This window comes from Myxocyprinus asiaticus, chromosome 6 (genome assembly GCF_019703515.2).
Source record: "Myxocyprinus asiaticus isolate MX2 ecotype Aquarium Trade chromosome 6, UBuf_Myxa_2, whole genome shotgun sequence".
NCBI lineage: Eukaryota > Metazoa > Chordata > Actinopteri > Cypriniformes > Catostomidae > Myxocyprinus > Myxocyprinus asiaticus.
Window position 1 is genome coordinate 18,468,647 of NC_059349.1, and position 14,944 is coordinate 18,483,590.

Below are 14,944 nucleotides of genomic sequence, written 5' to 3' on the forward strand. Positions count from 1 at the left end.
ACACTCGAAACGACGTCATGACGTCAGACGCAACGGCGGGATAACTGTATTTCTTGCTGCAGACGTAGCTCGATGACGTAGTGGATCTAATCCTATGCGTAAGGATTTTAGTGACATAGTGGATGTTTTAATGCGCATGCTTATTCACATTTTAATGTTTTTGTTTTATTACTGTAGCGTACTGAACGGTCATTAATACAGTATATATTCATGTAACATACACATTTATATATTAGGTCTGCACAATTATTTAAAATAAAATCGCGGTATGACATTGTGCGATTATTTAACCGCAAAGGGCTACAACGATTTTATTAAATTAATAGATAAATCAAGCGGCTCGCTTCAAAGTCTATGCACGCTGCTGTGTACTGTCTGTATTGTGTATAAGCATTATTACAGTGTATTCAGAGCGGTTCTGTGCTCCACAACTCTGTCTCGTGATCAGAGTAACAGATGTGCTCATACGGTTCCGTGTGCTGAGCGTTTTTAACCCTTGTGCGTCAATAAAACAAAGTTACTCAGAGGTCCTTAGAGGACAAAAATGTCCGCGTCAAAAAACTGCCATAATAATATTATATATTAATATTATTTTCCACTTTCAATGAGTTAACTTTATAAACCAGCATCAGTCCTGATCATAACTAACAAATATTCATATTCAAAATTTCAGGATTTTAACCCTTTAAATGCCAGTTTAGTTCTATAATGCCACTGTTGTTTTTCACAACGCCACACATTTCTCAATACATACATACAAAACACACTCTTACATCCATACCAACACACCCACACAACTGTAGCTGCATCATTTATTCAATTGGCCTGCAGTGCTCTATAATACCAGCAAACAGAAAATAGGAAAAACGCATGTGTTTGCACCATAGGCTAAATATGAGAAAAATGGCGCCATCTGGTGGAAAATATAAATAATGTAAATTGTGAAGCCAGGGCTCCAGAATGAAAGAATAATATCATAGAATTCATGATTTTTTGCTTTAATGGCACTGGGATCAAATATTGCAATTTAAATGGGTTTCAGTGGGGACATCCTTAAAGTCCTGAGTGTAACTATTTTGTGTATGCAGTGTATTATAGGAACTGAGGTTGAAATATCAAAATTCCCCCCAAAATACACACCTTTGCCAAATGTATGCCGTTGGCACTAACACAGCCAAAATGATCGAAAAAACTCAAATGAAAAAGACAAAAATGTCCCTAAGGTCGCACAAGGGTTAAAGCGCTCCAGATTTACTTTAATTTCACTTTTGCATACTTCCAAGTACGTTTGACCACTATGTTAATATACAAATAATTCACCCCATGGCATTTATGTACAGAGATGTTAAAATGAGGAGCACATTATTAATTGTTTAATGTATGTAATTGTTTTCTGTGGGTGAAGAGGAAAAACAAGGAAAAGTAGTTTACAAAATCCATGGTTATGACCATTTTTAAAAGCTAAGCTATATTAAACAAAATATAAAATAAATAATAATAAAATAAAATAAAACACACCCGTAAAACGATCTCAAGAAAACCATCAGAAAATGCTTTTGATCCATGCCAAGTCCCAGGAAAGATGTGTAGGTCTGAAGTCAGCACAAATATTGCCAAATTTGAGTTTCGCGGACATTTAAATATATTTTATCCACGATTAATATTCGTATGTCAGCGAACCTGGTGTGTGACTGGCGAGCACACCAACCGGTACATCACCGTGATAACCTCTCATTCAGATGTTTTTGTGGTGTTTTCTGCTCTGATTTGGTCACAATAAAAACGTCTGAATGAATGTACACAAAATGCAACCGAGGCATATTTGAGTTTATGAATATGTTTACATTGTGGTCTGTAGGTGTGAATAAAATCTGTGCTTTATGATCTTAGATGTGTTTGTTATTGGCTAACATTATACACATTAAATATATACTTCACATATAGTGCCTTTTTATTTATTACAACGTGTTATAACTATCGCATACCTTTATACAGTCTGGGTGTTATGAATAACATCGTCCTATGCGCATTTCCATTTTAAATGTATCCAAATCGATGATGTTATAAAAATAACTGCCACGTGTACAGATAACTGACATGTCTGAATAAATAAGCAGAGACCCACAAATGTTTTATCGGTGTTCTCGCCCTTCACCGCTGCTTGACTGGCGAGCAACTCTGTCACTTGACAGATAAAACTTTATTGAAAGAAAATTTACATTTTGGTTAAGTAAACACCAGGATCACATTTTCATGATTTATAAATAGAAACAAAAATGTAGCCGACTTTTGCCGCATCACAGCGCAGCAAAATGAGGGCACAATTTTGGTCACAAGCACGGTGGCGTGGTCATACAGGTCAATAGTGTTATACCCACATACTTATTATACCATTACTACTACTACATATAATTATTATTTTTCTTATTAGATAGGGTGGCCAAATGTCCCGTTTATCCCGGGGCAGTCCCATATTTAAGCACTTTTTCCTAGTGACTTGACTTATTCTGAAAAAATCGTGTTTTGTCCCGTATTTCCCCTTTCTTAAAATGTATTTCTCAGACACAAGGATACTAATCAAAGGTAGCCAAGGATATGGCTTGTAAAACCAATAAAATCACAGCTGTTAATTGAAGTACATGATTGGCTTAAACTATCAATAGACATCCAGTTTTGGAGGTAGTCAGTTTGAAAGAGCACACAGATGAAAATGTCAAGGAAGCCTGCATGTACATTTAATGAGGGTATGTGAGGTAATGGGATGATGTCATGAGGTCAGTGTCTGCAGGTAACGGGACAGGCTCGTCCACAGCCTCTGTGGTCAGGAGCGCTGGCAGTGACAGGGGAAAGGCCTCCGTGGCAGGGGAGCAGGAGCCCTTCTCCTTCTCTTCCGGACAGCCAAGAGCACTGCTGTGGGAATGGCCTCCGTGGCCGAGGGCGCTGGCTCTGGGACGGCCGTGGCAGGTGTGGGCGCTGACAGCAGTGAGGGATTACTGTCATTACCCCACAGTGCAAGAAGAATGTGAGCCTCAAGGCATAATCAGTTCCATCAGGGAAAGTTCACATCTGCCTCCAGGCAGACAGGATTTCACATAATTGTTGAGTCCAAAACGATAACAGTCTTTTTAACGCAGTGTCTCCCCAACTAAAAACCTGGGCGAAACAGCAGAAACGCTCAGTATACTGCTCAATGGTATCGTCACCTTGTTTGAGAGACAGTAGTTGTAAAGCCGCTAGATCCATAGTGATGGTCAGTTGTTCTGTAACAATTGCAGGAATGAGACAAGAGAAAAAGGATTTATATGCAAACTTTTTAATAAAAACTCAGATAAAAAAACATAAAGAAACACAAAAACAGAACAAACCATTACATCCATGAATGGAAAACAACTGACAATGAATACAAGGGAACATGAGGACTAAATACACAGAGAACTAATGATGAAACGAGGGACACCTGACACTAATGAACACAAGGACCAATGAACAAAGACCATGAACAAGAACTATAAAACACATAAACAGACGAAAGACATGAAATGAACAATAAACATACATAGCGACCCCTGGCAGTCGCCTGGGTAATCCTTACACATATGCAATGTACTCGCTCCTTTGTCAGAGGAAGAAGTTCAGAGTGATTTGGACAAGTGCTCGTTTGTCACATTGACTGTGGATGCATCCAATCACAAAGACATAAAATTGTTTCCTGTGCTTGTGTGTTACTTTAATCCATTAGATGGTATAAAATTCAAGATAATTGAGTTTTCGCCTCTGCCAGGTGAGACGTCGGATTTGCAAACTGACTACATTTCCAATGTAATTGACAAACACGGCCTTGATCAATATTGAATTGCCCTCTGTGCCGACAACACTGACACAAACTTTGGTGGTGTTCAGAGAGCTGGTAAAGGCAAAATCTGGAGAAAGCTGCATTCAAAGCTAGGAAGGGAAATTTTGGGGATTGGCTGTAATGCACACATCACCCATAACACATTGCAAACAGCAGTGGATTGTCTTCCGATAGATTTAGAGAGTTTTGCTGTGATGGTGTACAAATACATCCATATCTACACAGTGTGCATGAAGGAGCTCAAAGACTTTTGTGATTTTGTGCAGCTGGACTATCAGAAATTACTGCAGCATGGCAACTCACATTTCCTCTCTCTTGGTCCAGCTCTTGAAAGAATACTACACATTTTCAATGGTCTGCGTGCATATTTTCTTTCTCAAGAAAAATGCTCAAAGTTTCTAAGAGACCTTTTCAGCGATCCTTGCACTAAACTTTGGATTGGCTTCACACTCAAGCAAACAGCACTGGAGATAGTAGAGCAAGACCACATATTAGCCACAGAAGTGGCTATGTACATTCATGACCTGAGAAAAGTCTTGCAGGCCAGGCTGGAGGAATCATTCATATCCTCTGACATTAAAAAGCAGTTGGATGCCCTGGTTGATGCTGGTGACATGCGAACGGATGATTTCTTTTGTGCAGTGAGAACCTTTTATTCGGCATTGGTGGATTACCTCCAAAATTGGAGCAGCTCATCGGAGAACACAGAAAAACTTGAGTGGACCCTACTGAGAGACATCCCAGAGTGGAAAGACTTTCAGAGCAGCCTCGAACACTTCTACTCCAGAATCCCTGCTCTCAGTTTGGTTGACAAAACCACGTTCTTTGATGAGTGGGCTGCATGTAAAACATTGTCACTCGTCGCATCACTGAGTGGAACATGAACAAGATGGCTGTGTCTGAGAGATGGACAGATGTTTTCGTGGATAGTTCTTTTTCGTGAGCTGGAGAGCAAAACCATTAACTTCGGAGTCTTAGCCAAAGTCGTGGAGTTTGTCTTATGCCTGCCTGGGACATCTGTATCTGTGGAGCGTGTGTTCTCATTAATGAACGCAGCATGGACACCGGATAAATCTCGACTCAGTGTAACAGCCATGAAGGCAATGCTTTTTGTACATCTTAATTTTGGACTGGACTGCTCTGCATTTTACGATAAACTCTTGAAAGTCAAGCGCACACTGAGAAAAAACGCTGCCAGTGAAAAGTACAAGGTGATAAGTTACAGATACAGATGCACCCTCTACTTCGCATTAATCCGTGCCTAGGTAAGGATACGTCAGTTTAATTTTTGCTGGGAGGGGGATGTCCCGTTTTCCATAAGCAGGAATCTGGTCACCCTATTATTAGATGTTTTAAACCCAATATTAAAACCACAGAGATGGCTGCACAACAGTCCAGTAGGTGGCGCTATTATCAGATTGCAAACCACCATAAATAAACCGAATAAAAAAAAAAAAATTGTCTAGGGTTTTTCACCCAATACATAATTACTAAACACATTACATGTGAACAGAAACGGACGACTGTTATTAAAATTAATGGAAAAAATGGGAATGGCCAACGGATGTAGCAAAGGAAGTCCCACCTCATAGGTAAAAGAGCCAATCACCTTTTAGATACAGACATCGCCTGTCAAGCAACTCGCGAAGGCGCATGCGCATTAGTGGAACCAGCCTGAAAAATTGTGTTGTTTTTAGCGCAATCTGACCTAAGAAGAAGAATTTATTATACTATTGTTGTCAGATTTTACTGCTGATTTTATATAAGTTTTGATCTTAATTTTGACCAACCGTTTTGGAGATTTCGGTCTTTCCCCATTCAAGTAGATTGAAGCTGTACTTTTATTCCGCTTGTTTACATAGAAAATAACAGCCTGGGAGCGTTCCCAAGATGGCCGCTGAGTGGGCTGACTCGCCTTGTAAGGGATTTTGATGTCAGTCTGAAACGCTGAAAAACATTTATTTGTTAGTATCTATTTCCCAACAGTAATCAGAATCGTTCAGTCACGTGAAGACTCAGACAGTTTTTCAAAACATCAGCAGACTATGCATGAAATCTAGATTGTGTCAGTTTAGGTTTCAAGTAACACTGAAGCAGCTAGACTATTTTTACTCCTACAGTGAGAAGTGAGAGGAAGAACAGTGATGATTGACAGATAATTGGGCGGAGTCAGTCAGCCACATGTGGAGAGATGAGGGGCTGACGCATCGGCAACGAGGATCATCCCGGGCTGAAACTGCAGGTCAGAGTTATTTCTTAATCTGAGCTCAATGTTTATGTCGTACTTTGGAAGAAGATGGAAGACTGAGTCCACCCCTGCTGTTAAATTCCAGTTTGCAGCATGGCCAGTTAAAAATAAATGACAGTAAATGTGGTCAGAGTTGGAGGGGGTATTTGATTACTCTTGCATGTGTTTGTTTTCTCAGCAAATTTATACTGATATTGTTCTGTCTTGTCTGATTTTATCAACAGCTCAGTCTTCTAAAGTGAGCAGAGAGATCACTGCTGGCATACATTTGGGGCCTTAGGACCAGGGTGAAACCTTTGACCAGGCCTCCCAGCTCATTCAGTATAAATAGTGTACAGTTTGTAAGGTTCACTACATCAGTGACATATGCATCTACTTCTATTACAAGAACAATAGGGGTTGGTATACTAAATACAATATTAGGGTATTTTTGCCACTGTGAATTATAATGGTCAATCAAAAGTTATGATGTTCCTTCAAGACACATACACAATCATATAGTCACGCATATATTGAGAGATGCTGCAGCTGTGCACAGTTACTGACTGTCTGCTAATCAGTAATGCACAGTCAGCCTGTAATGATGCTGTAATCCAGAAGGAGGCGGTCACTCTCTGTATCAATGTGTCCAAGCAGCAACCCTTTCCATCTATGCAGGTCAGCACTTTGCGTGTGCCTGTCTATGATGATCCTAATGAAGACCTGTACAAATATTTTGACCGCTGTGCTGATGCCGTAGCAAGTGAGACAGAGTGGGGAGGCCGCACAGTTGTGTACTGCAAGAATGGACACAGTCGCTCAGCTACAGTCTGTGTGGCCTATTTGATGAAACAGCAGGGTCTCTCCCTAGCAGATGCCTTCCAGGTACGAACAGTTAAGTCTAATTTTCATGACTTTCTTTCATAGGCTTGGATTTTACATAATATTCACATTATAAGAACACACCTCTTCCATCAGGAGCACTTGACCAACTAACTAGCCTTTTTGCACTCGAAGGAATGTTGCAGGTTCAGTGAGCTTAATCAACAGCATTTGTGGCATAATGTTGATTACAACAACAAATTATTTTGCCTCGTACCTCATTTATTTGAAGAAAAAAAGAAAAAACAGAAAACACTTACAGGAAGGCACTTACAGTGGAAATGAATAAGGCCAGTTCGTAAATGTTAAAATACACACAAGTATAGCCAAGATGTAAACAGTGTGGTATTTTTGTGCTGCTCAATTGTTCTCTAATTCTTATTTGTTTCATCAGGTAGTTAAAACTGCCCGGTCAGTAGTGGAACCTAATCCAGGATTTTGGACTCAACTGCAGAGATACGAACAGAAGCTGAAGATCAGCAGGTCAGCCAGTAGCAGATCCAATCTGTGTATTCAGGAGCAATATGATAGTAGTGGGAGAGAAACAGATCAATATTTAAGTGCTTTTTTTTTTTTTTTACTATAAATCTGCATTTTTACTTTTTACATTCTTCTTCTTTTGCTTTTGGCAATTCACATTTTTCATGCATATCACCACCTACTGGGCAGGGAGGAGACTTATATTGCTTCAGAAGATACAGATTTAACCACTGGAGACATTTATGCTGCCTTTATTTGCTTTTTGGAGCTTCAAAGTTCTGGCCGACATTCACTTGCATTGTATGGACCTACAGAGATGAAATATTCTTCTAAAAATCTTCTTTTAGATGGAATAAGGGTGAGTAAATGATGAGAGAATTTAAATGTTTTGGCTGAACCATTCCTTTAAGACAAATCCCTTGTATGTGTGGTGGGCGTTCTGGCACACTATGGCTGCCGTTGCATCATCCAGGTGGATGCTGCACACTGGTGGTGGTACAGGAGATTACCCCTATACTATGTAAAGCGCTTTAAGTGCCTAGAAAAGCGCTATATAAATGTAAGGAATTATTATTATTGTACTCTGCGTATTCGCTTATTGCCTGTGCATTATGCTTCTGCCTTGACGACATTGTTTTATTGACAATTTTACTAATTTTAAAGATATGCTTTGATTTGGCTGATAATTGATTTGATCATGCTAGGCTAAGCAGAATGGAGTACATTTCATAGTAAATATTAAATTAAGAAGTAATATACTGTAATCAGTGTAGTCATCACCACTCTACTGTAAATGGTCAGATTACAGATTTATGTTTTAAGGAAGTGATTTCAGTCTACTAAAGCAGGACCATTGTTTATTGCCAGTAGGCTGTTAGTAAGACAATAGACTCTGAGGTTTTAATGTTAAACTGAAAACCACATTGTTTAATTTTTTAGAAGCAGTCCTGTTAACAAACCTTTCCAAATAGTTGTATATTTTCTATAATTTTCTGTGCTTTTCAGACCAACAGTCAGAAAAAAAAGCTGTTCTTCCTTGCATCAGAGAGATGTGACTTTAAAAGTGCATAGAGGACAATTTTTATTCCCCCTCCAGATATGTCATGTTTTGTTTTGTATATGAAATATTTTAGTGTCAGTCAGTAATTGTCTGTCCTCCTCAGGAATGTCCCCAGCTGCACTGATAGGCACATTGTTCTGCGACTTCACTTTTTCCTGTATTTTGCTGTAGTCAGGTAAAAAGCTAAATATAATAACTACTCAAAAGCCATGCTCTAAAGTTCTTCCATATAACTCATCTCATTTGCCTTGGTTGAATATTGTACACTCTTACACTCTGTGTTTGCTGGTTTAAGTTAATTTACAGTAGCTGCACTCAAGCTGGTGTTCAGCTGGTTTATCTGGTTGGCCAGTTTGTCCCCCAGCTCTGTCTTACTCTTTTGTGTGACCCAATAAAGGAATTGCATAATAAAAACATTATTAGTGTAGCTGGACACAAATGCTGTAACGTAAATGATCATTTGCAACTGTGTTGATAATTTTCAGCCTAATTAAAAGATATAATGTGCAACATTGGTCCACTTTGACTGTTTATTTACTAACTGGCAGCAATAATGGAAATATCAGCAGGATTCATAGCAGAATAAATGTAGGTGTTTATTACATGTTGTTCTCTTCACTGAAAGAACCAAGGGAATTCTCTGACACATAAATTTCACTTAAAAGCAGAATGAGATAGAGTTGTCTGGGGCCTAAACTTTATCCCACTCCTGGCGAACACTATCTATCCAATCCAAATAGCTGGACACTTTGGTGTAGATGCCCAGTTTGTCTTTCTGCCCACATCCCTCTCCCCAGGACACCAAACCAATGAGGAACCAAGTGTCATGATGCATTGTCATCATCGGACCCCCACTGTCTCCCTCACAAGCATCTTTGATTTGCCCCAGCACACCACCACATAACATGTTCTGCGTCAGGTTGTTCATCATATAGCCGGAACACTGTTTGCTGTCTATAATTGGAATATCGATAAAGTTGAGAGTTGAACTATAACGGTGAGCTGACTGATTATCCTTCCCCCAGCCAGTGACCACTGTCATGGTACCGTTGCGATGCAACATGCGTTCTGCCAAGTCCCGGCCAGGGAGGCATGCTGGGAGTATGTATGTGGAAAATTTTGCTGGTCCAGACAAGCGCAACAGAGCTATGTCATTGTCCACTGTGAAAGGGTTGTATTGTGGGTGAGTAATGGCTTGTTTGACGGGAATTACCATCTCTGTTTCTTCTATCTTGAACCGTTCATAGTCACCTGGAGAGATGATAATCACGCTTGGTTAAAAACATACACACTGACCTCATAAAAGTGCCTTATATTTTATTTTATTTTTAAATAAAAAAATCAGGATGCATCAGAGCTACATTTTCTAATTTAGCCATTTTTCTAATTTAGCCAGACTAAGACTCCATACATGTGAATATGATATTCCTGAAAACAAAGTGTTTTTTTTTTTTTGTATGTGTGTTTTGACCTCCAAGTCCCATCAAAACGTAAATGCTATTTTAAGTCACTGAAAACAGAGGTTTTTAAAAATACCTTACAAAGTAAAGACTTTTCAAATTGCTGTTTTCCGTGATGCATATTGACAGGTGAAAAAGAGATTTTGGAATAAGGTGACATCACAAATACAATTTGCTCATGACACTAGAGGTCGACCGGTAGTGGATTTTACCGATACCGATAACTGAGGTGGTGGTAAAGTCCGATAACCGATTAAACGGCCAATAGTTTTTAAAATCGATTTATAGAATGTAAAAAAAAAAAAAAGTCTTAGTCTTTTCTTACTATGACGGGCACAGACATAGAGGCAACACGACTCCAAAATGATTACAATTCCAGCTGTAGTTTATTGTGAAACCAAAATCCCAAAAAAAGTTCAGAAAAAAAAAAAAGATTTGTTGCAGAATGTGGAACTTGACTATAAACAAGACCAGAACACAAAGGGGGCTCTTAGTTTGAAATGAAGAGATTTTGCTGCGTTACAATGCTCTATAAGTATTTACCGTATTTTATTGCCTTTTTATAGCCTATATATATATTCACCAGTTTTGTAAATATACTGTAGATATTTTACCAGATCAGGTTTAATGAGAAATAAATTTATTATTATTCACATGATATGAATTTGGAAACTTAATAAATGTGCTGATTGGGCAAGTGAGGATCAAAATATGGATGAATATTATTAATGATGAAAGATTTAGATACAAAAAAAATCCCCACGTGATTGTTAATTACGGATAAAAAACGACTATCGACATATATTTTTGCCTATAACCGGTAGTTCCAAAAAGCAACTATCGGCATGAGTAATCGGTAAAACCGATACATCGGTCTACCTCTAATGACAACGGTTGATTCTTATTGTTGGGCATGCACTGGAATTTGACACTTTTTGGTAAGAAAAACCCCCCGAAAATGTAAGTCCTTTTTTAAATTTCGTATCATATGCCTTTGAAAGACTTGGAATATGACGCAAAAGCCGCATGGACAACTTTTATGATATTTTGGGTCTTTTTAAGCTTTAAAGTGAGGCACTGTCCACTGCCTTTGTTTTGAAAAGACAGGCTGAGATATTCTTTAAAACTCCTTTTGTGTTCCGCATTAGAAAGAAAGTCATAGGGGCTTGGCATTGTGACAGAATACATTTTCTTTTGTGAACTATTCCTTATATATTATGCTAATATACAGCATAACTCTTAGCTACCTGTCTTGGCAATTGTCTCTTATGCAACATGTGCACTGTATTGCAAGTTGCTTTGGTAAGAAAGCATTTTCTAAGAACAAATGCAAAGTATAAATGTAAGGAAGGATTAAGAAGGATTACACTGTAAAGAGATTATCTAAATGAATTACATACCCAGTACGACGCTGAACCGCGTGCTTGTCTCTAGGCAGTGAGCTGCAGTGAGGACCCAGTTTTCATCAATCAAAACTCCACCACAATGAAACTTGTTTTTATGATTTCGTATAAGAGCCTGTGAAATACACACACATTGTAATGAGCTAGCTACAAAGCATTTTAATGCATTACAAACTGGAGCACAAAATATGGCTATAGCAGAGTTTTTGGTACAATATATAATGCCCTAATGAGCTTTTATAAACATTCGGCACTTTAGTCAACATATACAGTATATAAGATAAGAAAATACCTGCCAGGGACTCTCTCCCTTTTTACCAACTGTGCCCCCCATAAGCCATGGCGTTAAACCAACTGTAGGCTTATTTCTATAGAATGACTTTGCAATCCGAATCTGGCCACATGAAGCCTCGTCTGTAAATGAGAAACATGCACAGAGACATTAATCTGCTCAAAAGAAATGGGTTCTTACACCTTGAGATACATCCAGTGAACTCCAAATGGTAGAAATAATTGGAAGATAAAACATTTTTTGGGTCAAAGAACTAGAACACATTTTACCAGAAGTCAAATGATTGCTTCACAGTTTACACAATAGTAAAGAATATTAGTTCATATGACTAAATCAATCTGACTACATTAGGTTACACCAACAAAAGTAATTTTAAGAGTTAGATCAGGTAGAAAAAGCGATGTAAAGCAACAACAACACATTTTTTACTTTGTACAGTGTACTCTTAATAAGTCATCTGGAAATGGCTGTTTCCCACATAAAGGCTCTGCCCTTTGTGCATGACACTTAAAAATTAAATTAACTACATACTTTTGGCAGTACACTTTCTAGAGTCATCTTGGAGTTGGTATCCTTTAATACAACTGCATGTGCGACCAAGACCATCCTCTTTCTCGTGGCACTCATGATCACAATCGCCATTGTTCACAGAGCAGTTAGTGGCTGTGCTGCCTAAAAACAAAACCACAGAACGTCTATCAAGACATTTATTACCATAACCTCAGCGTATAGAACTCCAGAGGTCCACTACTAATGTCCCAAATTAGCCATAACACTGTAAATCAAAAAACACTACACCTGTCATTGGTGGATGTCTCCACTCTAAATAAGATGTGCCACTAAAATCAATTGTTGGTAATTCTCTTAAGTCAAATGCTGTAACTTGTATACAGAGATGTTTTCACACTTTCTTTTGATTGCTTGGTCTGAACCCGAGTTTGATTACACCCAGCACATTGCTTTTTATGAATTTTCAAAGTTCGATTTCAGTCAGACTTTTGCGAAGTTGGACTAACAGACCTAGATAATGTCATTGTAACTCAGCTTTATCCAGCATGTATACACATAAATTGGACTGCAATTGGCCTCTGTGCTGTGCAATGAGAAAGGCATCATTCTATACTAATTGTGAACACATGCAAAGATTAAAATTATACATCATCAATGGCATTTCACTTCTGTGATTTAGGATGGATTGCTTTCAGACCAACTAACCCGAACCATAACCGAGTTCAGAAGAACCATACACCCATACAACCTTTAGAAGACGACTCTGAAAACCGCTTTTACACCAACCCAACAAACTGAACACAGATGTAAAATGGACTCGGGTCCACACCAAAAGCTCTAGTGTAAAAGCCCCGTCAGAAAGAAAGAGGCTCACGCAGGTGACAATTTCTCCCTTCAAACCCTGGGTTGCAGATGCAGGAGTAATCCTGAAACATGTCCACACACTTTCCATTAACACATGGATTCGAGGCACACTGGTCTGCATCTAAGAGCACACAACACATATTCAGTAATTAATAGCAGTTATGATGGCCTGCAGCGATATTGTATAAGACAGACCAGACTAACCTGTATACACTGTCCAGAATTCCAGCTGCAAAAGGAAAACATTGGTTAGTGGATAATAATTTAGAAAAAAACATCTGTAATTGTTTAAATGCTAACAAGACTAACCGTGGCCTCCCTAGTATTGAAGATTTCCCTCGCCTCTTCGAAATTGCATATTTCCTCCCTACACTCACGCTCCAACGATGGGGGCTTTAGTTCCTCCATAAATCCGTTAGCTCTTCTTGAGCGCAGGAGCATGTGTGCTTTTGGGCTGCTAGAAAAAACTGACCAAAACAGATCCAAGGTTCATAGTACAGAAAACACTGAATTGGCACCAGAAATAACAACTATAATTGCTTTTGAACCTAATGCACACATTTTCTCTGATGATCATATGTTAATAAGAGCATAAAAAAAAAAAAAATTTTTTTCAATGTTAAGACATTTGCAACACTTAAAGGGTAAGTTCTGACAGCCTCAGTTACCATTCACTTTGTATGGGGAATAAAAGTTACAATGAAAGTAAATGGTGTCTGAGGTTTTCAGTCCCTACATTATGCCAAACATCTGCTCTTGTGTTCCACAGAAGATAGAAAGTCATTCCGATTTGTAAATGATGACAGAATTGTCATATTTGGGTTTGCAACTGTTTACAAATTCTAAAGTGGTATTGATTTCTCATACATTACCTGACTTGCAGAGAGCTCTGGCAGGCCAAAATACAACCAGCACTGAGATGTAGAGGATAAGGCTCCTCATCATGGCAACAAACCCTTTAAATATAACAAGACGCAAATTCCTGATTATAATTCAACAATGATCATCTGTTACGTTGAAAGATTTTACAGAATTTAAACTGCCTAGATGTACATGGTTGATTACATTCAAGGCTACAAAGTACACTGCCTGAACTACTACAAAATAACACACACACACACAAAATATACTTCTTACCGTATTAAGCAGGGATCAGCGGGGACAATTAGAGGCCAGATTTTCCCTCTCCTAGATGATAACTATATTGGAAGTAAAATGAATCAAAAACATTTAATTGTCTTAACTTTAATCTATCTCTGCTTTGTTTCCAATCCAACAGGACAGCACAACACGTCCAGCCTTTAGCAAGTTATAGTAACTGAACTCCAACAAACATTGCACAGAACAAACAATATTGGCTGAGATAATTCGTATCAGGAATTTAAGTTGCAAGTACTTTAATATCATCCACTAGTTAAGCAGTGTCAATCAATCAATACTTCAAGACTTTACCAATCTTACATATTTATTTTTACAATATTTACTTACATTCTGAAAATAAGAAAGGAACTGGAATGGTGGATGTGGTGTTTAAAGTGTGTTAATGACTAACTATATCTGTTTACCAAGAGTCCACAGTCGAAATGCTCCTGAATTCTCATCTTCTGTCTGCCCACATACACCTACTGATGTCAAACTCTACTACAGCTAATGGTTTATTCACTACTCAGTCACATTTGTGATTCATAACCTTGTCATTTATAAATTTTGAAATGAATATAATAATGTGTGTTCTTCCAGAATTCTTATGTAAATAATTTGTTTTATCCAGCTTAACATTGCTTGTATTTGTCCAAACTGTCCCAGATTGTTTTTTCTCTTTAGAATGGATAGCTCATGTTGTCATCAATAAATGCACTCACAGATCTATCCCCATTTGTCATTAGCAAAAGCATTTTTTTAGCTCATATTTC

General features: G+C 38.3%; 2 protein-coding genes across 4 annotated transcripts; one reads left to right on the plus strand and one right to left on the minus strand.

Moving 5' to 3' along the window:
- The first annotated feature begins 5,499 nt into the window (after nt 1-5,499).
- LOC127442819 (dual specificity phosphatase 28-like) lies at nt 5,500-9,012 on the plus strand. Of its 2 annotated transcripts, XM_051701028.1 has the most exons (5): nt 5,500-5,817; nt 5,974-6,095; nt 6,326-6,974; nt 7,357-7,445; nt 7,632-9,012. In XM_051701028.1, exons 3-5 carry the CDS (start codon nt 6,621-6,623, stop codon nt 7,810-7,812), a joined length of 624 nt encoding a protein of 207 aa, XP_051556988.1. In that variant the 5' UTR covers nt 5,500-5,817; nt 5,974-6,095; nt 6,326-6,620; the 3' UTR covers nt 7,813-9,012. The 2 variants fall into 2 exon arrangements, with proteins under 2 accessions (XP_051556988.1, XP_051556989.1); XM_051701029.1 differs by having other exon boundaries at nt 5,500-6,095; nt 6,326-6,965.
- A 61-nt stretch (nt 9,013-9,073) lies between these two features.
- Nucleotides 9,074-14,602, minus strand: LOC127442800 (vitamin K-dependent protein C-like). Of its 2 annotated transcripts, XM_051700998.1 has the most exons (10): nt 14,520-14,602; nt 14,169-14,230; nt 13,904-13,987; nt 13,341-13,498; nt 13,236-13,260; nt 13,042-13,152; nt 12,189-12,329; nt 11,658-11,779; nt 11,363-11,480; nt 9,074-9,753 (listed from the first exon to the last, which is right to left on the minus strand). In XM_051700998.1, exons 3-10 carry the CDS (start codon nt 13,974-13,976, stop codon nt 9,194-9,196), a joined length of 1,308 nt encoding a protein of 435 aa, XP_051556958.1. In that variant the 5' UTR covers nt 13,977-13,987; nt 14,169-14,230; nt 14,520-14,602; the 3' UTR covers nt 9,074-9,193. The 2 variants fall into 2 exon arrangements, with proteins under 2 accessions (XP_051556958.1, XP_051556959.1); XM_051700999.1 differs by lacking the exon at nt 14,520-14,602 and having other exon boundaries at nt 14,169-14,337.
- Nucleotides 14,603-14,944: the final 342 nt, after the last annotated feature.